General features: G+C 45.1%; 1 protein-coding gene across 3 annotated transcripts in view; it reads left to right on the forward strand.

Moving 5' to 3' along the window:
* LOC306927437 (serine/threonine-protein kinase PAK 3) overlaps positions 1-26,804 on the forward strand; it is a 181,585-nt gene that overhangs the window by 129,804 nt on the left and 24,977 nt on the right. For all 3 annotated transcript variants that reach the window (XM_079507182.1, XM_079507180.1, XM_079507181.1), the window contains exons 9-17: positions 887-1,042; positions 2,824-3,004; positions 3,393-3,456; positions 13,597-13,645; positions 15,967-16,079; positions 18,129-18,246; positions 20,689-20,788; positions 23,386-23,582; positions 24,968-25,105. In XM_079507182.1, coding sequence (XP_079363308.1) covers positions 887-1,042; positions 2,824-3,004; positions 3,393-3,456; positions 13,597-13,645; positions 15,967-16,079; positions 18,129-18,246; positions 20,689-20,788; positions 23,386-23,582; positions 24,968-25,105 — 1,116 coding nt within the window. The remainder of the gene's footprint in view (positions 1-886; positions 1,043-2,823; positions 3,005-3,392; positions 3,457-13,596; positions 13,646-15,966; positions 16,080-18,128; positions 18,247-20,688; positions 20,789-23,385; positions 23,583-24,967; positions 25,106-26,804) is intronic.

Below are 26,804 nucleotides of genomic sequence, written 5' to 3' on the forward strand. Positions count from 1 at the left end.
AGAAATGCAATACAGTGAGGACATGAATAACAAAAGAAATTAAAAAAACAAATCAATTAAAAGCAAGGGTGTAGAAGTGGGTCTTGAGCTGTGCTTTAAAAATGTCTACAGAGGCTGCCTGTCGAAGGTACAGTGGGAGTTTGTTCCACGCCGTCGGCCCGTAGAAGCAAAAAGCTGCTTCCCCGTATTTTTTAGTTGCCATTTTTTTAGGCAAAGCGAGCAGGCCAGCAGTGGAAGACCTTAGGGGGCGGTTTGGGACATGATGGATCATAAAAATGTGATACGGTTAAGATAAAATTAATAGAATTTATATAATTGATGTATAACTGCATTCTCTTGACCTTGGAATAATTAGTTTTGTCATATTTCTGAACCTTAGTCATGCAGGTAACTGTAACTTCTGGACACAATCCTTTTTGAGCAGCAATGATTAATTAATACCGGAAATCTTTTCAGTAAAAAAATAAAAATCTAGTTTTCTTCAGATGTCAGTTTGTGTATATCGTCTGTCGGGTGGAAACCTCATTATTTCCAAAACTGTTACTTTTCAGGCTTCAAATTGAAAAACGGCAAAAGTAGCAGATCTACAAGCTCAAAACGTGTCACGTTTCTAGCTTGTAGATCCGCTACTTTTGGATGCTTTTGTGTGACGCAAAACCTTTATAATGTGGAGACAAGAGGTGATCATTATGTTGGTTAAGGTCTCGTCTCCTTGGCTCCAACATTCTAAGTGCCACCCTGAACCGATACAATTATTGTGAGAGTTTTATTCTTTTATCATGATCGGCGCTAGATATAGCATTGTATATCTTTGCATCTGCCCGTGTGCAACGCAGCGTAACAACACGCCCACCCACTCACCTCACCTGGTCTCGTTCCCCCTCAGGCCGCCAAGACGTCCACGACGGACGCCCCGCCCATCGCCCCGCCCGTCTCGGAGGAGGACGACGAAGAGGAGGAAGAGGAGGAGGAGGAGGAAGAGGAGGAGGACGACGACGAGCCGCCGCCGGTCATCGCACCGCGGCCCGAGCACACCAAATCTGTGAGTTCACTTCTAACCCCCTCTGAGCACACCAAGTCTGTGAGTTCACTTCTAACCCACTCTGAGCACACCAAGTCTGTGAGTTCACTTCTAACCCACTCTGAGCACACCAAGTCTGTGAGTTCACTTCTAACCCTCTCTGAGCACACCAAGTCTGTGAGTTCACTTCTAACCCCTCTGAGCACACCAAGTCTGTGAGTTCACTTCTAACCCACTCTGAGCACACCAAGTCTGTTGTGAGTTCACTTCTAACCCACTCTGAGCACACCAAGTCTGTGAGTTCACTTCTAACCCCCTCTGAGCACACCAAGTCTGTGAGTTCACTTCTAACCCTCTCTGAGCACACCAAGTCTGTTGTGAGTTAACTTCTAACCCCCTCTGAGCACACCAAGTCTGTTGTGAGTTCACTTCTAACCCCCTCTGAGCACACCAAGTCTGTTGTGAGTTCACTTCTAACCCCCTCTGAGCACACCAAGTCTGTGAGTTCACTTCTAACCCACTCTGAGCACACCAAGTCTGTGAGTTCACTTCTAACCCACTCTGAGCACACCAAGTCTGTGAGTTCACTTCTAACCCACTCTGAGCACACCAAGTCTGTGAGTTCACTTCTAACCCACTCTGAGCACACCAAGTCTGTGAGTTCACTTCTAACCCACTCTGAGCACACCAAGTCTGTGAGTTCACTTCTAACCCACTCTGAGCACACCAAGTCTGTGAGTTCACTTCTAACCCACTCTGAGCACACCAAGTCTGTGAGTTCACTTCTAACCCACTCTGAGCACACCAAGTCTGTGAGTTCACTTCTAACCCACTCTGAGCACACCAAGTCTGTGAGTTACAACGCGTCGATATCATAAAAGAATCATGTAACCCATATAGACCTGCTACCCATTTAGACCTGTTGTACTTTTCAAGCCAGGAATGTACGTGTCTGTGTCATTTTAGTTGTTGCTATAGCAACATCATTTGTTTTTTTCTGAAAGCTATATTAGAATCAGCCTCAGGTCTGAATGGGTTAATTAAATTATCGATTAATAATCTGTCCCTATATTGTGAATGTCATTATAGGGAACGTCAATTATTATTTTTGCATACTGAAAATATCGTCTGTGAGCTTTTAGATGGGATATATAGCAAATATATGATAAATAGTCGATCTACAAGCTATCTACACATTGTGATGCATTGTGAGCTTGTAGATCGGGTACACCAAAGAGCTTTGGTGTAGAGGGGGGAAAAAGAGCGGGCAAAGTACAGAGTGGACCCCGATCAGTACAGAGGGTTAACACTCCGATTGCCCGGGGTTCTTTAATCCATTAAATCATAGCGTCCAGCGATTTATAGCAATGGAGCACTTTTACCGACGGACCGGATGTTATCCCGGATGCAGCTAAATGTAGCCAAAACACTCTAGAGCCGATCGACAACAACGGGAGGTATGATTAAATCTAACACGACTAGCGACGGGACCGCGGTGGGCCGTCTAACACATGATCTTTTCTTAGAATTGGACGGGAAGATTTAGATTGCGAGTTATTAACGTTTTAAGATTTTTGGTCTCGTTGGCTAAACAGGGGGGGGAACATTTTCGATGACGTCCCACTGTTATGCAACATCGAGTATTGCGGAACAGGCGCTCCTAGGCTGTGGAGCGATGCAATCGGTTGTGATATCAATAATCTTCGTCTTTTGGATAAAACTTGGGCGCTGGGTGTTACTAATTGAAAGGACGGTGAACTTGATTGGGGTGTTAACAGTGGTTTTATTTCCCCCCTTGCCAGATCTACACGCGCTCCGTCCTGGAGCCCACCATGATGAAGCCCCCCACCCCTGTGAAGGAGGTGGTCACCCCCCCGGAGTCCCAGGTCCAGCCGGACGACTCGTCCAACACCATGTACCGCCACACCGACCGCCAGAGGAAGAAGTCCAAGATGACCGACGAGGAGATCCTGGAGAGGCTCAGTATGTCTAACGATGACACCCCCCCCCCCCTCCGTGTGTGTGTGTGCGTGTGCGTGCGTGCGTGCGTGCGTGCGTGCGTGCGTGCGCGCGTCCCGGTCCCGAACCACTTTGCAGTTGTTGTGGTTTAGTGTGTATTCAATGTGAAAGCACTGAATACAGTTGAATTAAGTGTACTCGAACAATCAAGGGTCTCGCATGAAGGGTGCGGAAGAATAAAATCAAGGCCAATGTGAACCAGACAACCGTTTTCGGGAACACGTTTTGAATCAAACGGACTCTGTGTGAATCCCCCCCGCCCCTAAAATTGCGTCGTCCTACTGTGTGTGTGTGTGTGTGTGTGTGTGTGTGTGTGTGTGTGTGTGTGTTAACTGTTATCTCTCTCACACAGGGAGCATCGTGAGCGTGGGGGACCCCAAAAAGAAGTACACGCGCTTCGAGAAAATAGGACAAGGGTGAGTCTCCGCCTCTTTAATCTGTGCCTGTCAACACTGAGCCCAGGTGGATTATGGGGGATCGGTTCACCCCCGTGTTGGGCAAAGTAACTCAACCCCTACTTGTATATAGATACTCCTGTAAACAAAATGTGTGTGTGTGTCAGTGTTGTATGACGACATTTTTTCGTCGACTACCTTTTTTCCCTGACGGAAACTAAATAGAAACTAAATGAAAACGAAGCTATGATGACTAAAACTAAATATATCGACAATTTCGTCAAGAAATACAAACTAGACTAAAATGTTAGGAAGGGACTAGTGGACAGGAGATCCTTCATTTTACACTTGGTTGCATGCTGAAAATAGCCGATCTACAAGCTCACAACGCGTCGTGTAAAATCGGCCATTACGACGGCATCGAGGCCCGCCAAAATACATTTTAGTCGACTAAATCAACAGTAGATTTAGATTTGCTTCCAAAAACAACACTGGTGAGTGTCTTTGAAATGTGGTGGAGCAACCCGGTCTCACCCAAACACGCTGAAATTACACGGATTGGATTCCGTACATACACTACAAGAAAACCCCCCAAAATCTGTACATATATGACAATGAAATCCTCCCCATAGACCCCGACGGAGGGGCGCCGTCTCAAGCGAACAACGAGACACGCCACCGAGCGAGCTAAGGCGAGCAAGTTGCCGCTGGCGAACGTTGAACGGCGAAGTTCGGTAGCCCATTTAGACCTGAGCTCGATTCTACAAAATGACTTTTCTGAAAAACCTCTGTTTCTGTGTCAGTGGTGCTAAACCTTTTTCATGTCAAGGAGACCCAGAATGATCTGTATTTGGCCGCGGACTCCCATCCGAAAATATGTTGTTCCAGGGACACCCCCAGGAGCAAAGATATGAGTTATAAAGCTCTGAAGCAAAGATTTGCACCACATTTTCAAGATTTTTCAAAAATAGCAGACCTACAAGCTCGTAGAGCTTGTAGGTAATAGCAGATCTATGAGCTTGTAGATCTGCTATTTCTCAACAGCTAAAGCATAACATAATGCTTAAAACACCAAAAGGGGTTCCCGCCCAAAATGGGTTAATAACAGCCGCAGGCTATACGAGAGCTTTTTTTTGTTATTCTTCCGGTTTGAGTTAAAGGGAAGTTCCAGATTGAGGGTTCCTGGCCTGATGACTACAAAACAATGACTACAACGTGACGTAGCGATATAATCCGCTCCAGACCGGTTCACGCGGCACTTTTGTAACACGGACCAGGCTTTCCTCCGAGGTGGAACGCCTGGTGACGCGAGGTTAGAAGTCCGGTAGAGCCGACCCAGCCCGCCGTCCGAGGCACAGAATAGTAAATAATGTTGACTGACTGAGACAATGGGGTGAAAGCCACGCCTCCGTCGTGGTCAAAACAGTAGTAGTGTAATTTCTTTTGTTTTTATTGGACGGGAACCCCTTTTGGTGTTTTAACTAAGCATTATGTTATACTTTAGCTATTGAAAAATAGCAGATCTACAAGCTCATAGCGCGCCACCGAGTGGCGCGCTACGAGCTTGTAGGTCTGCTATTTTTGAAAAATCGTAAAAATGCGGCACACATCTTTGAATATTATTATTCTTTCAGAGCGAACGTTTTTTTTATTTCGACGTCAGGCCCAAATGGGTTAACCTTTATTTAACCAGTAAAAACACATTGAGACTGCGTCTCTTTTACAAGTGGGAAGTGGCCAAGAGGCATAAATAAAATGACACTTCAATACTACTAAAATCCGGCCTGGGCCGTGGCTCAGCGGTCTAGAGGCACCTTGGCCGGTATAGTCCGAGTCTGGCAGTGTGCCGCGGGCTCGACTCCCGATCCCGACGGCCTTTACTGCATGTCACCCCCCCCCCCCCCCCATCTCTCTCCCCCATTTCCTATGTCAGCATACTGTCTGTCTCTCTATAAAAAATCACACCCGTGTGAACTGAGTGGTGCAAGGTCTTATATAGCCTGATCAGCTGTGGTCTGACGTAATGTCGGTGACCATGGTAACCATGCTCACCCGTACGTGGCCCCAGGTACAGGTACACGCATGGTTTGGTACGAACAAACACGGGTACAAAGCCAGTTGTTGGAGTGGTTTGCACCACTCAAAAATATAAAATAAAGGCGAAAGCCGAAAAAATAAAAAAATACTACTACAATCCGTAATATGTTTTCTGGTAGTGTATGTACGGAATTGCCAATCTGTGTTATTTCATGAGATGAGGGGCTCGGTGGATCCCCAAAATACTCAATGCTAAAGTACATTGAATCATAGCTTCAAATTGACATATTGGTTGTTCAGTTTGACCCACTAGTTTTGGAGATATGGCTTATAGAGTAATGTCTTGCAGAGAAACAGCGAGTTTAGAAAACAGGCATGAAAGGTTCACTTCTGTGGTCTCTAACATTACACCTATAGCTACATGTTTAAGCATTTATTTCATATTTACATGTCGATTTCAGCTCTGACACGTATTTCAGACATGCTCTAGTGTGTGAAGAGTCTGCCAGCTGTGCTATTAACTCATGGTGAAAAGCTGTAATTTGCGTTCGATGGCAGTCTCTCAGTCCAAATCTGGTCACATATACTCCCCAAAAGATTTTATTTTGTTACGGTGTTCACCACTGGAGCCGCAGCCCAGGTGGATCACGGAGGATATTGATTTAACCACATGCTGAACTCCAGTGACCCTCTCCTGTGGGCCAAGAGAATTGGAGCAGGGAAATATTAAGTCGGGGGGCCTATTATAGACCCCTGGGGGCCAACAATGTGTACTACAGCGTCTCCTGTCGGGTGGAAGCCTCGTATGTCCAAAACTGTTACTTCTCAGGATTCAGATTCAAAAGACATCAAAAGTAGCAGATCGACAATCTCACAACGCGTCGCTTTTAGGCACGTTTCGAGCTTGTAGATCTGCTACTTTTTTTCTCAGAACGGGAACCCCTTTTTGGTGTTTTAAGCATTATGTTATACTTTAGCTATTGAAAAATAGCAGATCTACAAGCTCATAGCGCGGCACTCGGTGCCGCGCTATGAGCTTGAAGATCTGCTATTTATTTATTTTAATCGTGAAAATGTGGCGCAAATCTTTGAATATATATTCTTTCAGAGCGAACGTTTTTTAACTAAAATCTTTGCTTCTGGGGGGGGGGGGGGGGGGGGGGGGGGTCCCTGGAACAGCATATTTTCAGATGGGGGGTCCACGGCCAATTACATATAATTTTTGGGGGTTCTTGACATGAAAATGTTTGAGAACGACTGACACAGAAACATGAGGGTTTTTCAGAAAACTGTCAGGATTTAGAAGACATTTGTAGAATCGTCCTCAGGTCTCTAAAATGGGTTATTTCATCTGCAACAACATAAGGTTCATGTGGTTAATAAGAACCAAATGGCCCCCAGACCAGAGAGCCCCATCGCCAGCCCCTGGGATGGAGTGTCCCCATCCATCCATCCATCCATCCCTGCATTCTCTCTCTCTCTGTGACTCAATACACGGAGGATGAGGTTGCAGCTTTAAGGGAAATACAATTTAGCAGCAGTTTGTGGTCATCGGTCTCGCCAGGAGAGAGAGAGAGAGAGAGAGTTTGAGGCAATAGTGGCTATTTTCCCAGAGAGAGAGAGAGCGAGAGAGGTAGAGGAGGGTTGGGGTGGGGGGCTTCAGAGAGAGAGAGAGAGAGAGAGGAAAAACGAGTAGCGGAATAAGCAAAGAAAGAACCGTTTCAAGACATGGCCACGGGCCAGTAGAGCTCAGCCCTTTTTTGATCTCTTCTCTCTCTCTCTCTCTCTCTCTCTCTCTCTCTCTCTCTCTCTCTTACTGCCGTCTCGCACGCTCACTCACTTTATACATCGTCGCTGTCGTCGGCCACAAACCTCTTATCTCCACATTCTAACTTTGTTGTGTTTAGTTTTGTTTCCATAAATGAACGCTCTGCCCCACTGCTCACTACTTGTGAATCCTGATAAGTAACAGTTTAGGACATATTTGGTTTCCAACAGTCTAAATAGTATAGTCTCTGTTGGAAACCGAATAATGTCCATAAATGCGGCCCGGGGACAGATTTTATAGTTTTTTTTTAAATTAACCCATTTTTACCTGAGATCAGATTCTAAAAATGTCTGTTTCTATGTCAGTCGTTCTTCGATTTTTCAAAAAATATCAGACCTACAAGCTCGTGGCGCGCCATGAGCTTGTAGATCTGCTATCTTTCAATAGCTAAAGCATAACATGATGCCAACACCAAAAGGGGTTCCCACCCAAAAATGGGTTAACCTGGGCATTTCCCAGAGAGTACAATTTGTTCTCGCCCGTCTGGCTACATTTGGTGATGTTGAAATAAGGCTGCAAAAAGGCTGGAGTTATTTTTTTGTGTGCGTTTTGTTCACATGCAGCACACCTAAACCTAAGACCATTGATATTAAATAATAATAATAATTAAATCGATGATGATGATAGGTACCTGTATACATAAAAGAGACGCACATGTATGTGACTTTGTTATAGTCCGAAAGGCACATTATCCCATTTTTGGGGCGGGAACCCCTTTTGTTGTTTTAACTAAAGCATTAGCTATTGAAAAATAGCAGATCTACAAGCTCATAGCGCGCCACCGAGTGGCGCGCTACGAACTTGTAGGTCTGCTATTTTTGAAAAATGGTAAAAAATGCGGCACAAATCTTTGAATATATATTCTTTCAGAGCGAACGTTTTTTTTTTTTTTTTTTTTACGTCACGGCCTAAATGGGTTATTTCAGCACCTTTATACAAAGTTTGGACACACCTATAGCCTAGCCCTATAGCCTATATATATATATATATATATATATATATAGACATATAGTCTGCCTCCCCAGTGGAGACGACGTGCCAGGAGAGAGTGGTCTGTATAGATTCTAAAGCTGCTCCATTGTTCTCCGCTCTGCTCCACCAGGGTCTCCTCTCCAGAGAGAGGAGGAGGAGGAGGAGGAGGAGGAGGAGGGGGAAACTCGGTCTGGGTTTTTAGAGAGAGACTATTGACTGAGTTTTTATCTGCGAAGTCATTTAGGCCTTTTGGAAGCAACACAGGAACACAGTGTGCTTCATTATTCATAGCTCAGCGACAGTGTATATACCGCGCCTGGTGTGGCTGACAGCATGGAAGATAAGAGGTGCCAAAAGCCTTGAATTCTACCTGGCTGGCTGGCTGGCTGGCTGGCTGGCTGGCTGGCTGGCTGCCTGGCTGGCTGGCTGGCTGGCTGCCTGGCTGGCTGGCTGGCTGGCTGGCTGGCTGGCTGGCTGCCTGGCTGGCTGGCTGGCTGGCTGGCTGGCTGGCTGGCTGGCTGGCTGCCTGGCTGGCTGGCTGGCTGGCTGCCTGGCTGGCTGCGTGTGATGTCTCCGAGCACTGACAGCCAGAGCAGGATTTAACCCATTTAGATCTGAGGACGATTCTAAAAAACAAAAGTCTTCTAAATCCTATACAACAGTTTTCTGAAATACCATATGTTTCCATATCGGTGGTGGTGCTCAATATTTCATGTCAAGGACCCCCAGAATTATCTGTATTTGGCCGCGGACCCCCACCTGAAAATATGTTGTTCAGGGACACCCCCGGAAGCAAGGATTTGAGCAAAAAAAAACGTTCCCTCTGAAAGAGGCCACATGTTCACGATTTAAAAAAAAAAATAGCAGATCTACAAGCTCGTAGCGCGCCACTCGGTGGCGCGCTACGAGCTTGTAGATCTGCTATTTTTCAATAGCAGACACCAAAACACCAAAAGGGGCTCCCGTACAGAATGTGTTAACCCATTTAGGACTTAGACCAGATTCTACAAAATGTCTTCTGAATCTTGACCGTTTTCTGAAAAAACCCCATGTTTCTATATGAGCGGTTCTCAGACTATTTCATGTCGAGGACCCCCAGAAATGATTATGAAATTATTGGCCGCCGTCGACCCCCCCCCCCCCCCCATCTGAAAACATGTTGTTCCCAGAAGCAAAGATAGGAGTTGAAAACGTTTTCCGTGAAAGAATATAATATCGAAAAAATTTGCGGCACATTTTCACGACTTTCACGACTCGCACTACGAGCTTGTAGATCTGCTATTTTTTCAACAGCTAAAGTTTAAAATAACGGTTTCAAGTGCATTGGTTTTTAAACGCTAAAGCGACACGGGTGCGTTCCCATCCAGAATGGATTAAAAGTCAAAAACTCTATGTGTCTGCCACCCGCAAGATAACCTCCAGCCGGTGTGTCTCCTGCGAAACCTAATCCTGAGTTTTAATACAGTATATATATATTTTTTTTTAAACGGAACCCTTGGGGGGATAAAATAGTTGTACGAGGCGAGCAGAGGAGAGTGTTTTTTTCCCAGACACGGCTTCAACTAGTTCCACGACGGTCGGTGTGAGGAGAAAATGTCTTAAGGAGGTCAGAACACTTGTAGTTTAGTGACAGTTGGTGGACAGTACTGGAGTACTGTACTGACGGTGTCACTATGTAACAGTTTTCTGAAAAAGCTATGTTTCTATGTCAGTCGTTCTTCGATTTTTCAAAAATAGCAGACCTACAAGCTCGTAAGCTATGAGCTTGTAGATCTGCTATTTTTCAATAGCTAAAGCATAACATAATGCTAACACCAAAAGGGATTCCCGCCCAAAATGTGTTAGTGACAGATTCAATGTATCCCCTGAGCAAGCAGGCAGGCTCTATTAGCTCATTGGTAAAAAAAAAAAAACTAAAAAAAAATACAGATTATCTACGTTGTTTTTATTTGTATTCACTATATTTCCAAGTCAAATATTGTACTTTTGATTCCACTACAATTATAGGAAATGGCATATTATTATGATTGAACCACTTAAGCCTTATTTCAAATAACATAGCGACAATAGCAGTAATGGCACTCATTTGACTCCGCAACTTTCACTAGTATAGTTGGGTCATATTTGGCTATACAGGAGCTTGGGGATACTGGGGCTTGAGTACTTTGTCACCACTGATGCATAAAACAACTGTATTGTTAAAAGATCGATGGCTTTTGGCTTGAGGCGTGTTCTATCAATAAATGATATTCTATATGCTGCAAACTCTCGCTGGAGTATACTGACTGACCTCTTCAGACTAATAGCTAGCCAGGGAGTGTTCGAGAGGCAGGGGCTGAAATCCTCTTAAGAGGGCACTTTTGGACGAAATTAGCAGATCTACAAGCTCTCAACGCGTCGCGCTGCGACGCGTTGAGAGCTTGTAGATCTGCTATGTTCAGGGCGCATAACCCAGCAGTGTTGGGACCGTTACTTTTAAAAAGTAACTAGTTACAGTTACTAGTTACATCATTTCAAAAGTAACTTAGTTACTTTACTGTTACTTAAACCAAAAAGTGATGCGTTACTGTGAAAAGTAACTTTTCCGTTACAAAAAAAAATGAAAAATCACACCCATGTGGGGGTCCCCGGAACTTCCAGACCCACATGAACGTGCACAGGGTGCCAGCCCGGTTCCGGTGAGCTGCCCCGCGTCCAAAACGGTCAAGAAATGACAGAGTTACCGTGTGGGGGTCCCCGCATCCAAAACACTTGGTGGAGAAAATATGCTATTTCCGTGCTCAGACCTAGGGACACAGCCAGCCAGAAAAATGGGCTCCCACTTCCAGGCCATTCATTCATGCCTTTATTTCAGTACAGTTAGTGATAATAATACCAATACCAGCCCAAGGGGGACTGGTGGTGATTTTGATGATGCAGTATGTAGGCCTATCAATACATATTTATAGCAAACAACAACACAAGTAGGCTACAACCAACACAACATGGGGGTTCCAGTTCCACTGCTCCAGTGAATGTTGTATGTGCAGATAGGCTGAGATAGCTCATAGCTGCTCTTATTGGTGGTGGTGGCAATACTAATTTGAGTCTGGATTTATAAACAAAGACCAAAACCAGAATTAATATTTGATTATCAAACACACACGTGCGCGCAAAGTCCCTTTCAGTATCTTTCTGTCTCTCTCTCGCTCAAAAGTAGGCTACGCACACACACACACACACACACACACACACACACACACACGCACGCACGTGCATGCCCACGGCACACACGTCTCACACACACTCCCGTCGCAGTACCAGCAGGCAGAGCAGGGGAGGAGGAGGTATAGCCGGTGGCGGCGGTGGGATCATAATCTGCATGGGACAACTTACTTTGACTGTTCTTTGTGCTGGATTGGAGCAGCTGAAGGAAATAAGGAATATATCCATTTGAAACGCGATATGGGCTCCGCCATGACACTAGTCAGACAGTAAACAAACTCTGCGCGTCACCACGTGTAGTACACACACACACACACACACACACACACACACACACTCCTCCCCCTTCTCTCCCGCAAGGCAAGCAGACTAACAGTTCTTCTCATTCTCCCCCGAGACTACATGAAAAATAACGGAATAACGCACCATGTAGTAACTGTAACAACGTTACTGAATTAAAAAAAGAACACGTTACAGCAACCGTTACTGCCGAAAGTAACGGCGTTACTGTAACTACTGTAAATCTGAATCCCCCCACCGCCCACCCCCTTTTCTCCTCACTGTATATTTTTCTTTTCCCTTTTTACCTCCCTTATGATGAATTCCTGTTCTGTTCTTTGACTATATAGAAGTGTCTATTTGTACGTCTCTAAATGTTTTGATGAATTGAACATGGTGCACCCTCTTGTAAACAAGTGTAATGCTTAATTGGGTCGTCCACTTACAGTTAACAGCCGTTGTATTGAGTTTGTGCTTGAAATGTACTGTAATTCTGCAAACTGTTAATAAATATTTCAATCAATCAACCAAGAGTATACTGTAAATACTTGTGGATGAGTCCCTTCAAGGTGAACCTCGGAGTCGGCCTCGGAGTCTGCCTCTTTATCTCCCACAGCCTGTCCAGCTCCTTGTCCAGTCTCCTCACCTCGTTCCTCAGCGCCTGGATTTCGTTGTCCTTCTTGGCCAATCTTCCCTTCAGTTTTGCATTCTCTGCCACATATTTCTCCACATTATTCTCCACTTCCCTGAGCGCCTCCTCCTCGTCCTGCATCGCGGTCTTTGCAAAAGTCATCTCAGACCTTCACCCCTGTGAAGAGGCTGTCTTCTCTCTCTCAGCCTGTCTGTCTTATCAATATGTCTGTCCATCCGTCTGTCTCTCTACCTCTCTCTCTCTGTCTGTCTGTCCCTTTTATGCCTGTATGGAGATCCCTGATGTCATCGATGTGGTGTACGACATAACAAATTAGTTCCAAAAAAGGCAATTGCTGCCTTCCGGTATTTGGAATGGAGAGGGAGTGGCATTTGCATTTCTTTCACCATAGTAAATGCTGCATCCGTGGTCTGGTTAAGGGCAGTTGTTTTACAGACGGGGTAAATGGGCAGGGGCCGAAGCCCCCTTTGATGTCTGTGTGTGCACGTGCCTGGCTGCCACGAGCTATTCCAACCACGTGCAACAAACGCAGACCACATTCTGCATTGTTCACCAAACTATACATCACTTATTATACATGCAATGCCAATGCAAATTATAGGTTTGTGAATGGTAAAAGCTGTTGGCATTCTATAATGTATATTTATGATGTATCTCGTTGCACTGTATGTTCAGGGTCTTTTGAAGGATGCAAATCGTCTTTGTCGGGGTGGAAACCTCGCATTATTGTCCAAAACCGTTACCTTTCGAGATTCATATTCAAAAGCATCAAAAGTAGCAGATCTACAAGCTCAAAACGTGTTGCATCGATATGAATTTAAGCACATGCTACTTCATGCTATAGTGTTTAATAGGCTTGTTTAAAAAGTCAAACATCACACCCGTGTGAAGTGAGGGGCGCTCTTACCATTATACATCATCATACATCATCTCATGAACAACTGAATCTATGTGATTGGTTTAGCCGGTTTGCCTATACAGTGCATTTTCCCTTCATTGTCGATGGCATTTAAATGTTTGTGTCATATTTGAGGCACATGTGACCTAATTTCTCCTTTCATTGTCAATGGCAAATATTGAGACGTGTGCACTGTGGGGACAAAAGCTGTATATAGGAGGGGCTAGCGCCCCTCAAAAAGTAAAAGCTTTAGCGTATCATGTTTTTGATAAGTTGTTCCTGTTTCCACAGAGCGTCTGGCACGGTGTACACAGCCATCGACATCGCCACCGGCCAAGAGGTAAATACAGCCGCGGCATTTCTCTAGCTCGTAAATTAGTTAAAAAAGTAAAAAACAAAAAAAAACCCTACAGTATGTGTCTGTCAGTGGTTCTCAAACTATTTCATGTCAAGGACCCCCAGAATTATATGCAATTGGCCCGCCGACCGCCCCCCCATCTGAAAATATGTTGTACCCCCCCACCCCCCCCCCCCCCCCCCCATGAAGCAAAGATTTGAGTTAAAATGTTCACTCTGACAATATATATTCAAAGATTTGGGGCACATTGTCACGATTTTTCAAAAAATCACACCCGTGTGAACTGAGTGGTGTAAGGTTTTATATAGCATGATCAGCTGTGGTCTGACGTAATGTCTGATGTAATGAAATCACACCCGGATGTGATTTCACAACTGGCTTTTTTTGTGCAGAAAAAATGAGCATGGTTGCTACGGTCATCCAGTTCACCCGGGTGTGATTTAATTACGTCAGAAATTATTTTGAACATAGCAACCATGCTCATTTTTTCTGCACACAAAAGCCAGCTGTAGGAGTGGTTTACACCACTCAAAAATCTACAAGTTCATAGTGCGGCACCGCGCTATGAGCTTGTAGATCTGCTATTTTTCAATAGCTAAAGCATAACATAATGCTTTAAAACACCAAAAGGGGGTTCCCGCCCAAAATGGGTGAAACCACATAAGCGTAGTAATTACGGGTTGCAATTAAACCAGCCACAGCCAGAGAGTCCTTTTAAGACCTTTTTGTTTTTTTTCCTGCGAAATGGAGGCTGGTTGATTAGCATTTTTGGAAACGTCGACGGTTGAATTTCAAGTGGTTTTGTTTGTTTTGTTTTGGGGGGGTTTGGTTTTTCTCTTCCCCCAGAAGAAGGGATTAACGACATGAACCCTGGCCTCCCTGGCACGTACATGGGGGGGGGGGGGGGGGGGGCATGTCGTTTGCAGACAAACAATCTCCAAAATGGCCTCGGCCTACTACAGTAATTTATACATGTCGTGCAGTGAAAATAGCCGATCTGGCGGCAGTGGCTCAGGGGTATAGAGTGGCCGGATGGGAACCGCGAGGTTCCCGGTTCGATCCCTGTGTGGGCTCCACCCAGAGTCGCCGTCGAAGTGTCCTTGAGCAAGACTCTGAAACCCCTAATTGCTCCCCATGTGCAGCTTGGTGCTTTGCGTGGTTTCCTTTCCTCCGCCACCTGTGTATATACTGTATGAAGTTGTGTGTGTGTGTGTGTGTGTGTGTGTGTGTGTGTGTGTGTGTGAATGTAATGTAAAGCGCTTTGGATAAAAGCGCTTTACAAATGCATAAACCAAGATGTATCGGTCAGGTTGGCGGTCCTGGACAGCTACAGATAAATGTCCCTCGGTTTGTGCGTTTATTGTAGACGGCCCCATAAAAAGGTCTGACTGACCGAAACGTTGCTTACATACAATTCTGTAAGTGAAGACAGTACAGTGTGCGGGACTCCAGTTGTTCCCTAGGTTTTTCTTTCTTTCTCAGACACACCTGTCCCTCGCAATGTGTGCATAACATATTTGTCCTTCAAAGTGCATTTATTGTATAGTTGTGTTAGTACATTTCACTGCTTTGTACCTGTATGTATGAGTTAAGCAATATTACACGAGAGGGTGTGGGTTAACGTGATTATTGCCACGACAGTGATGCGGTCAGGAACGAGACGAAGTCGAGTTCCGCAAGCATCACTGAAGTGGCAATAATCACGTTAAACCACACCCTCGAGTGTAATATTGCAATTATACAACAGTTACCCTTAAAACTAAGAAAATGTAAAATATAAAAATATATTTATTTAACGACCACAAATGTCCCAAGAAACTAGCTAGCCTAGCCACCGAGTTTGCTAGCGCTCTGGGAAAACAGAGCAGCTGAATTATTTGTTTTGATTAGGTGGTGATTGGTGAATGGTGCTGGTTTAACCCATGGCTAGAAGGCCGTTTCAACCAATCAGATTGCTTCCTCGAAACGACCTGTGGTATAATTGGTGACAACATGAACTTAAACCCCTCCTGATACTATACACATGGACCTGGCATCTATCTAAATGACATGTTAACCTTTTATGCAAAGGTTCATACTCAGTTGATATTATTAGAATGGTTTAGCTATGATCCTAGAGATTACCGAGGCACTACACCGTCTATGTATGTGATGTATTACCGTGTGTTTTACTTGCTTGCTGTAAATCGCTCTGGATTAAGAGCGCCTGCTATAAATGCCTACATCGTGTGTGTGTGTGTGTGTGTGTGTGTGTGTGTGTGTGTGTGTGTGTGTGTGTGTGTGTGTGTGTGTGTGTCTCTCAGGTGGCGATTAAACAGATGAACCTTCAGCAGCAGCCCAAGAAGGAGCTGATCATCAATGAGATCCTGGTGATGAGGGAAAACAAGAACTCCAACATAGTCAACTACCTGGACAGGTAGTTCACCCATTTTGGTGTTTTAAAGCATTATGTTATACTTTAGCTATTGGAGAATAGCAGATCTACACGCTCATAGCGCGGCACCGAGTGCCGCGCTATGAACTTGTAGGTCTGCTATTTTTGAAGAATCGTGGAAATGTGCCTCAACTCTTTCAAAATATATTATTTACAGAGTGAACATTTTAACTCAAATCTTTGCTTCTGGGAGGAGGTCCCTGGAACAGCATATTTTCAGATGGGGGGGCGGAGGCATATTACGTATAATTTTTGGGGTCCTTGACATGAAATATTGAGAACCACTGATACAGAAGCATAAGGTTTTTCCGAAACTGCCAGGATTTTGGATCAGGCCTAAATGGGTTAAACTACAACATAGTCAACTACCTGGACAGGTAATTAAACTACAACATAGTTCAAGAAATTGTCATCCAAATGAGATATCGACATATGAGTGATCTTGTGTATCTGTTCTTGAGGTAATTGATTATCCCCCAAAGTCGCTGTGGGCAAAAACGTAGCGCAGTATTATTGCCGATCTAAAATAGTTTTTTTTCCACCCAAAAAAGCGACAATATGCACCAGACAAAAATAAATAAGACCTTCTCTCTCTGGGGGTTGGAACTGTCATCGTTTCCATGCACCGAACATAGTGTTCTCTCTCTCTGTCTCTGTCTGTCTGTCTCTCTCTGTCTGTCTGTCTGTCTGTCTGTCTGTCTGTAAATCGTAGAAATGTGCCTCAACTCTTTCAATATATATTATTACACATTTTAACTCAAATCTTTGCTTCTGGGGAGGTCCCTGTGTCTCTCTCTCCCTGTAGTTACCTGGTAGGAGACGAGCTGTGGGTGGTGATGGAGTATCTATACATAGTGTTTTACCTCTCTCTCTGTGTCTCTCTCTCTCCCTGTGTGTGTCTCTCTCTCTGTGTCTCTCTCTCTCTGTGTGTCTCTCTCTCTGTGTCTCTCTCCCTGTGTCTCTCTCTACCTGTGTCTCTCTCTCTCTGTGTGTCTCTCTCTCTGTGTCTCTCTCCCTGTGTCTCTCTCTCCCTGTGTCTCTCTCTCTCCCTGTGTGTCTCTCTCTCTCTGTGTCTCTCTCTCCCTGTGTCTCTCTCTACCTGTGTCTCTCTCTCTCTGTGTGTCTCTCTCTCTCTGTGTCTCTCTCTCTCTGTGTGTCTCTCTCTCTCTGTGTGTCTCTCTCTCTGTGTCTCTCTCTCTGTGTTTCTCTCTCTCCCTGTGTCTCTCTCTACCTGTGTCTCTCTCTCTCTGTGTCTCTCTCTCTCTGTGTGTCTCTCTCTCTGTGTCTCTCTCCCTGTGTCTCTCTCTACCTGTGTCTCTCTCTCTCTGTGTCTCTCTCTCTCTCTGTGTCTCTCTCTCTGTGTCTCTCTCTCTGTGTCTCTCTCTCTCTCCCTGTGTCTCTCTCTCTCTGTGTCTCTCTCTCTCTGTGTCTCTCTCCCTCCCTGTGTCTCTCTCTCTCTCTGTGTCTCTCTCTCTCTGTGTCTCTCTCTCTCCCTGTGTCTCTCTCTCTGTGTCTCTCTCTCTCCCTGTGTCTCTCTCTCTCCCTGTGTGTCTCTCTCTCTCTGTGTCTCTCTCCCTCCCTGTGTCTCTCTCTCTCTGTGTCTCTCTCCCTCCCTGTGTCTCTCTCTCTCTGTGTCTCTCTCCCTCCCTGTGTCTCTCTCTCTCTCTCTGTGTCTCTGTGTCTCTCTCCCTGTAGTTACCTGGTAGGAGACGAGCTGTGGGTGGTGATGGAGTATCTGTACATAGTGTTTTACCTCTCTCTCTCTCTCTCTCTCTGTGTCTCTGTGTCTCTCTCTCCCTGTAGTTACCTGGTAGGAGACGAGCTGTGGGTGGTGATGGAGTATCTGTACATAGTGTTTTACCTCTCTCTCTCTGTGTCTCTGTGTCTCTCTCCCTGTAGTTACCTGGTAGGAGACGAGCTGTGGGTGGTGATGGAGTATCTATACATAGTGTTTTACCTCTCTCTCTCTCTCTCTCTCTCTCTCTCTCTCTCTCTCTCTCTCTCTGTGTCTCTGTGTCTCTCTCCCTGTAGTTACCTGGTAGGAGACGAGCTGTGGGTGGTGATGGAGTATCTGGCGGGAGGCTCTCTCACGGACGTGGTCACGGAGACCTGCATGGACGAGGGCCAGATCGCTGCGGTCTGCAGAGAGGTAGAAACCGTGCCAAAATAAGATAGACGTCAACGTCAGCAAATATAATAGAACCCACCTGCTGCGGAGCGGAGGAGACTGACCCCCTTTACTTACACAGTGGTGGGAAAAGTACTGTTTTACTTAAGAATTAAAGTACCAATACTGCAATGTAGAACTACTCCGTTACAAGTGAAAGTACGGAATTGAAAATGTACTTGAGTAAAAGTACAAAAGTATTCGACACTTTTTTTTGTGGCAAAATCGGCCGCGTTTGGGGGAAGGAATAAGTGTGTTTTTTGTAACGGCAATTATTCCCATGGTCACACCGGCATCCATATGCATCTCTCCTTCTGCGAATGTGTTCATTGTGGTCAGACGTGTTCTTCAAACCACGTCTTTGTCTCGCAGTGTCTTCAAGCATTTAAACCATAGATTCATCGGCCGCTGCTGTTCGTTGGATAGCCATGTGTGTCTCGGGCGGAAGGCGGAAGTCAAGCGGAAGTGCGGAAGGCACGCTGCGTCGCTGCCACTATATAAGTGACTATACTGGCCAATCACAGCGCGTCTTTTCAATCCAAAGGAACTTTATTGGCATGAGGAAACAAACGTTTACATTGCCTTTCTGATTGGTCCCCCTTCCGTGACGCACGCGGACGCTTGGCAAGCTTCCGCTATGCTTCCACTAAATCCATGTTGCCTCTTCTCGAGATACACACACCCCAGAGCCGAAGGAGACGTCTACCTTTCTATGTCTATGATTAACACCTCTCTGTGTCTCCACGCATTACAACCTCTGTCTCATCAGTGTCTCCAAGCATTACAACCTCTGTCTCATCAGTGTCTCCAAGCATTACAACCTCTGTCTCTCAGTGTCTCCACGCATTACAACCTCTGTCTCTCAGTGTCTCCACGCATTACAACCTCTGTCTCTCAGTGTCTCCACGCATTACAACCTCTGTCTCATCAGTGTCTCCAAGCATTACAACCTCTGTCTCTCTATCTCATCAGTGTCTCCAAGCATTACAACCTCTGTCTCTCAGTGTCTCCAAGCATTACAACCTCTGTCTCTCAGTGTCTCCAAGCATTACAACCTCTGTCTCTCTGTCTCTCAGTGTCTCCAAGCATTACAACCTCTGTCTCTCTGTCTCTCATTGTCTCCAAGCATTACAACCTCTGTCTCTCTGTCTCTCATTGTCTCCAAGCATTACAACCTCTGTCTCTCTATCTCATCAGTGTCTCCAAGCATTACAACCTCTGTCTCTCTGTGTCTCCAAGCATTACAACCTCTGTCTCTCTGTCTCTCAGTGTCTCCAAGCATTACAACCTATGTCTCTCTGTCTCTCATTGTCTCCAAGCATTACAACCTCTGTCTCTCTGTCTCATCAGTGTATCCAAGCATTACAACCTGTCTCTCAGTGTCTCCAAGCATTACAACCTCTGTCTCTCTGTCTCATCAGTGTCTCCAAGCATTACAACCTCTGTCTCTCTGTCTCATCAGTGTCTCCAAGCATTACAACCTCTGTCTCTCTGTCTCTCAGTGTCTCCAAGCATTACAACCTCTGTATCTCAGTGTCTCCAAGCATTACAACCTCTGTCTCTCTGTCTCTCAGTGTCTCCAAGCATTACAACCTCTGTCTCATCAGTTTCTCCAAGCATTACAACCTCTGTCTCTCAGTGTCTCCAAGCATTACAACCTCTGTCTCTCTGTCTCATCAGTGTCTCCAAGCATTACAACCTCTGTCTCTCTGTCTCATCAGTGTCTCCAAGCATTACAACCTCTGTCTCTCTGTCTCTCAGTGTCTCCAAGCATTACAACCTCTGTCTCTCTGTCTCTCAGTGTCTCCAAGCATTACAACCTCTGTCTCTCTATCTCATCAGTGTCTCCAAGCATTAAAACTCTGTCTCTCAGTGTCTCCAAGCATTACAACCTCTGTCTCTCTGTCTCATCAGTGTCTCCAAGCATTACAACCTCTGTCTCTCTGTCTCATCAGTGTCTCCAAGCATTACAACCTCTGTCTCTCTGTCTCATCAGTGTCTCCAAGCATTACAACATCTGTCTCTCAGTGTCTCCAAGCATTACAACCTCTGTCTCTCTGTCTCATCAGTGTCTCCAAGCATTACAACCTCTGTCTCTCTGTCTCATCAGTGTCTCCAAGCATTACAACCTCTGTCTCTCTGTCTCTCAGTGTCTCCAAGCATTACAACCTCTGTCTCTCTGTCTCTCAGTGTCTCCAAGCATTACAACCTCTGTCTCTCTGTCTCTCAGTGTCTCCAAGCATTACAACCTCTGTCTCTCTGTCTCTCTGTGTCTCCAAGCATTACAACCTCTGTCTCTCTATCTCATCAGTGTCTCCAAGCATTAAAACTCTGTCTCTCAGTGTCTCCAAGCATTACAACCTCTGTCTCTCTGTCTCTCTCCAAGCATTAAAACTCTCTCTCTCTGCCTCATGATCTCATCAGTGTCTCCAAGCGTTGGACTTCCTGCACTCCAACCAGGTGATCCACAGAGACATCAAGAGTGACAACATCCTGCTGGGGATGGACGGCTCCGTCAAGCTCAGTAAGTCACTGCTGCGGAGGAGGAGGAAACGACCTACAGGCTACAGGCGTGCATACAGCTGTAGATGAACTGCACGATGCCAGACTTTGATGTTGGCTGCAGGAGTAGACGGGGCACTCGTGTGTCGTGGGCCGTGGCAGACTAGGAGTTTGAATCCACCGTGTGGTGCAACCGGCTTGCCCCGGGTGCTGCAAAGAGTTTTGCAGCATAAATTGTGCATTTATATAGCGCCTTTATCCAAAGCGCTTTACATTACCATTCACACACACATTCATACACCGATGCCAGAGGAAACCATGCAAGGCACCAACCTGCACATCGGGAGCAATTAGGGGTTCAGAGTCTTGCTCAAGGACACTTTTGACACTGTAACTCTCGGGGAGCCCGCGGGTTGGAACTGGCAACCTTGCGGTTCCCATCCCATCTGGTCACTCTACCCCTGGGCCACCGCCGCCCCGCAGCCTAACTGATTATAAGAACCAGGAGCTCGACCCGTCTCGCTCCAGCACCAGGGAGAAAAAGAACAAACGAGTGTAACGCAGAAACCTGTGGCCTGTAGAATTATGTTACCATAGGTGCGCATTGCTGTTTGGTGACGTTGCTTGTTGTTGAGGTGGCTGAAATGTGCCTGAATAATGCATTTTGTATTAACCATACAATATGTGAAGACCTATTGGGATAATAAGCCTTGGCAGAGTACTTGAATGAGTGAATGAATAGTCTGTGGAAGTGTAGAGGCAAGTTGCTGGACTGGTCAGCTTGATCCTAGCAAACACAACAGACACCATGTCGACTAGGTGTGTAACGATATAGTAACTGCATCGAAAAATCGATTTTAATTCCAAGAATCGAAGTATATCGAAATGAAAACGGCAACATTGTACTATGTATCGTATCAAAAATAGCAGACCTACAAGCTCATAGCACGCCACTACGAGCTTGTAGGTCTGCTATTTTTGAAAAATCGAAGAACGACTGACATAGAAACATAGCTTTTTCAGAAAACTGTCAGGATTTAGAAGACATTTTTAGAATCCGATCTCAGGTCAAAATGGGTTCAAATGTATCGCTATACACCCCTAATGTCGACCCTTTTCTGATTCTGGTTAGTGGGATAAGAAGTTAAAAACAATAAGAAAAGATGTACCGTATGCTTGCTTTAGACATGGTGAATTACAGAGTGCATGATACTGCATACATTTTGGCAACAAATCCCCAAACGTTTAACGTCGTAAACCTGTTCAACTGTAACAAATAGATCCCTTTATACCTCATGCATACATTATTCTTTCGTATTTATTTTTCTGCATGTTCCATTATTAATGCAGTCTGTCTCGCAGTGTATTTTGCTTCTATCTATTATGCTTATTTTATTTTTTTTAAGCCATTCTGGACGAGAACCCGTTTTGGTGTTTTAAAGCATTGTGTTATACTTTAGCTATTGAAAAATAGCAGATCTACAAGTTGTAGATCTGCTATTTTCTTTTTTCATTGTGAAAATGCGGCCGCAATCTTTGAATATACATACTTTCAGAGCAAACGTTTTTAACTCAAATCTTTGCTTCTTGGCATGGGGGGGGGGGGTCCCTGGAACAACATATTTGGCATGGGGGGGGGGGGGGGGGGGGTCCCTGGAACAACATATTTTCAGATGGGGGGTCGGTGGCCAATCACATCACATTTTTGGGGGTCCTTGACATGAAAATGTTTGAGAACCACTGACAGGATTTGTAGAATCGTCCTGGTGTCTAAAATGGGTTAAATCAGCATGCGAGCCATGTCCCGTTTGGGAGAACTGAGCCTTGAATTTTATGGCAACGTAAATAATAGGACCGTGTCAGAATGGACCCCTGAGGCTTCATTTTCACACTTTCAAATGAATATTTTAGTCAATATGTCAGCATGTACATTATCCAGTGGCCCTTTACTTAACCCTGTGGGTTCCTGTGAGAATGTGACACATCGTCTAGTGCTACAGATTTCGTGCCTGATTTTACACTGGGTTGCATGCTGAAATGAGCTTGTAGATCTGCTATTTTCAGTGCGCAGCACCTGACCGTAGCCAAACATAGAATTACTAACATTTTAATCCATTTTTTTCTAGACAAAATGTTCAATATCAACCCATGTCCCCTAGGGTACAAAAAACATGCAGTAATCCTGGTCACTAAACTGCCTCCCCCTGGCCTGATATGGAGGGGAAAGGAACCGGTCGGAAATAACGTGTCTCTTCCACGCGCTACGTCCAGCCGGGGAAACTCCCCCCTGTCAGGTGAAAAGAAGCAGCTTGGACTCCTCATGCTTAGAAGGAAGCATGAGGTCAGTCCGCTCTGCCAGCCAAGTGTAGTGCCCAGGATTACATTAGATAATTAGTAATAAGTTTAAAAAAAATGTTCAATATATTTAGTCTTACTTTTAGTCCTCATAGCTTTTTTTTTTAATTTAGTTTTCATTTAAGTTTCTCAGTGGGAAAAAAAAAAGGTAGTCGCCGAAAAAAAAATCGTCATAGTTTCAGTTGACGAAATCAACACTGAACCTCATCCTCCTCATCCTCATCATCCTCACCCTCATCTGTCTCGTCTCTCTCCCCTGTGCAGCGGACTTTGGCTTCTGCGCCCAGATCACTCCGGAGCAGAACAAGCGCAGCACCATGGTGGGCACGCCCTACTGGATGGCCCCCGAGGTGGTGACCCGCAAGGCCTACGGGCCCAAGGTGGACATCTGGTCCCTGGGCATCATGGCCATCGAGATGGTGGAGGGCGAGCCGCCGTACCTCAACGAGAACCCGCTGAGGGTAAGGAGAGACATGGCACCGTTTTGGTGTACACTACTGCAGTGTGTGCGTGTATGCCAGGGTTCCCCAATAGGCGGCCCGCGGGCCATTTGCGGCACGCGGAGCGCCCCCTTGTGGCCCCTGGAAGAATTAAAAAAAAAAAAAATGTTTTTTGTTTTGTTTTCGGGGGGTGTCCCAGATATAAATGGCATTAAATGGGGGTCAGTAGCCTATGCATGTCAAACTGGGCACCCCCTCAAGGACCACTGGTGGTCCCCGGACCACTGGTTGAGAACAATTTTTAATTAATTAATGAAAAAATGCGCGTGCGGACTCGGCCCCCAGCCTGGTTCCCTAGTCAAAATATGGCCCTTGAGGAAATGTAATTGGGGAACCCTGCAGTGTATGCTCTCAAAGTGGGTGGGTGCCAGTGTTGTTGTTTTTGGGCAGCAGATTTTCGTTGTAGTCATAGTCTCTTGAATAGTTTTCGTTTAGTTTGAGTCACATTTTATATAGTCACCTGGAATGTGTTAGTCTAGTTTTAGTCGACTAAATCTACAATTGATTTAGTCGAACAAAATGTATTTTGGCGGGCCGTGATGCCGTCGTAATGACAATTTGTACTTTTACTCCTCTACAATTATTTTAAAACTTTAGTTACTAGTTACTTTGGAGATTTTAATTTTGATTAGAAAACATACAGTAACCACTTCAACCCTATACATTTCGGCCATTTGAAAATAGCCGATCTACAAGCTCACAATGCGTCGCAACGCGACACATTGTGTAGCTTGTACACATGAACTTGTGAAATGGGACATTCTGCAATATGAGTACTTTTAGTACATTTTGATGCAGATACTTTTGTACTTTTACTCATGTACATTTTCAATTCCGTACTTTTACTTGTAACAAAGTAGTTCTAAATTGCAGTATTGGTACTTTTACTTAAGTAAAACAATTGAGTACTTTTTCTATCACTGTCTGTACCTGATATAGCAGTGTGTTCATGCAGTGGTGGAAAGTAACTAAGTACTTTTACTTAAGTACAATTTTGTATTAGGTTAGTATTTCCAATTTCCAGTACTTTTACTTCTACTCCACTACATCTCGGAGCCAAAATTTGTACTTTTACTTCACTACAATTATTTGAAAACTTGAGTTACTAGTTACTTTGGCGATTAAAATTTTGATTAGAAAACATACATTAACCACTTCAACCCTATACATTTTACTTTTACTTTAAGTACATTTTGATGCCGATACTTTTGTACTTTTACTCAAGTACATTTTCAATTCCGTACTTTTACTTGTAACGAAGTAGTTCTAAATTGCAGTATTGGTACTTGTACTTAAGTAAAACAATTGAGTACTGTTTCCACCACTGTGTTCATGTTGGTATATAGGCTCTGTACCTGATAGCGACCAACGGGACGCCAGAGCTGCAGAATCCAGAGAGACTGTCGTCCGTGTTCAGAGACTTCCTGAACCGCTGTCTGGAGATGGATGTGGACCGCCGGGGGTCAGCCAAGGAGCTGCTGCAGGTAATTACTATACTGTACCACTACTGTACCGCTACTGTACCACTACTGTACGACTATACGTTTATGTACTGTAAACTGTCTGGAGATGGACGTGGGCCGCCGAGGGTCAGCCAAGGAGCTACCGTAGATAATGTAATCAGTTTTAACTGATAAACATCAAGAGCTTGGATTCCGCGTCGATGATGTCACTGGAAGACAGGTTTCCTTTCTTTTTGAAAGGTTTTTTTTGTGGCTTTCGCCTTTATTTTTTCATGGAGGGATAGACAGTATATGCTGACAGGAAATGGGGAGAGAGTTGGGGGGCGGGTGACATGCAGTAAAGGCCCGTTCGGGATCGGGAGTCGAACCCGCGGCACACTGCCAGACTGGATTACCAGCCAAGGTGCCTGGACCGCTGAGCCACAGCCCAGGCCGGAAGACGGGTTTCTGAACTGCCCACAGCCCTCCTATATGAGGACGCAGACCGAGTACGAAAAAAATGGTGGTATTTTCTTATCATGAACATTATATTAGTGAGGACCAATTACATGAAGATAGGTTGAAAAGTGGTGAAGTGGTTGTCCTTTAATAATATAAAATATTGGATGACAGACATACGGCCTGTCTCGTGGCTGCTCACTGAACTATTATGTTGCTGCTCCTGCCTTGAGGGAATTGTGTGTGTGTGTGTGTGTGTGTGTGTGTGTGTGTGTGTGTGTGTGTGTGTGTGTGTGTGTGTGTGTGTGTGTGTGTGTGTGTGTGTGTGTGTGTGTGTGTGTGTGTGTGTGTGTGTGTGTGTGTGTGTGTGTGTGTGTGTGTGTGTGTGTGTGTGTGTGTGTGTGTGTGTGTGTGTGTGTGTGTGTGTGTGTGTGAGTGATAGTCTGACAGGAGAATGAGACGCACAGAATGTTCGGTAAACAAGCAGGTTTGTATGGATTTTCTTATGCGTGTAGCCAACCGTATACGCGATGCTGCTGCTGCTGAGCAAAACGCAAACAAAAGAACATGAATTGAAAAGGTGATGCCAGAAGGCTGTGCATCTCTTTGCATACTACATTAGGTCCCACGTTCAGGAGTTTCTCTCCTTTTTCGGGCGTCCCAGATATGTGAGAAATGTGCGAGACACAACCGTTTCTACAGAATAATAAAGGAGTATAACCACACACACACACACACACACACACACACACACACACACACACACACACACACACACACACACACACACACTCGTAGCTCGCACATATTACACTCGTAATGTTTTTATTGTGGACACAGAGTCTGTAAAGAGATTGTGTAATAAAGTTCCTGATTTGTCTCCCTGGAAAAAAAAAGCCATTTTGACCTTTTGAGTTCAGCTGTGTCTAGTTAATTTGCCTTCTATTTATAGCGGTCCGTTTCTGTTGGAGTCTGGTCACATCAACGGTTGAAGTGCCTGGCCTTGTAGCTTGTGTTGGGGGGGGGGGGGGGGGGGGGGGGGGGGCTATCTAATAGCTGATCTACAAGCTCTCAACGCGTCACGCTGCAACGCATTGATAGCTTGTAGATCAGCTATTTTCTGGGCGCAACCCAGCACTCTTTATCTACTGGAGATGCGGTGTACGACATGGATTTCTAAACAAATTTGTTCCAACGCAAAATACTGTGTTCAGGAGACTTCGGGGGAAAAAAGCAATTTTCCTGAATGCTGCCTTCTGGCATGGCATGGAAAGGAGTGTGG

This window comes from Electrona antarctica (assembly GCF_951216825.1).
Source record: "Electrona antarctica genome assembly, chromosome: 8".
NCBI lineage: Eukaryota > Metazoa > Chordata > Actinopteri > Myctophiformes > Myctophidae > Electrona > Electrona antarctica.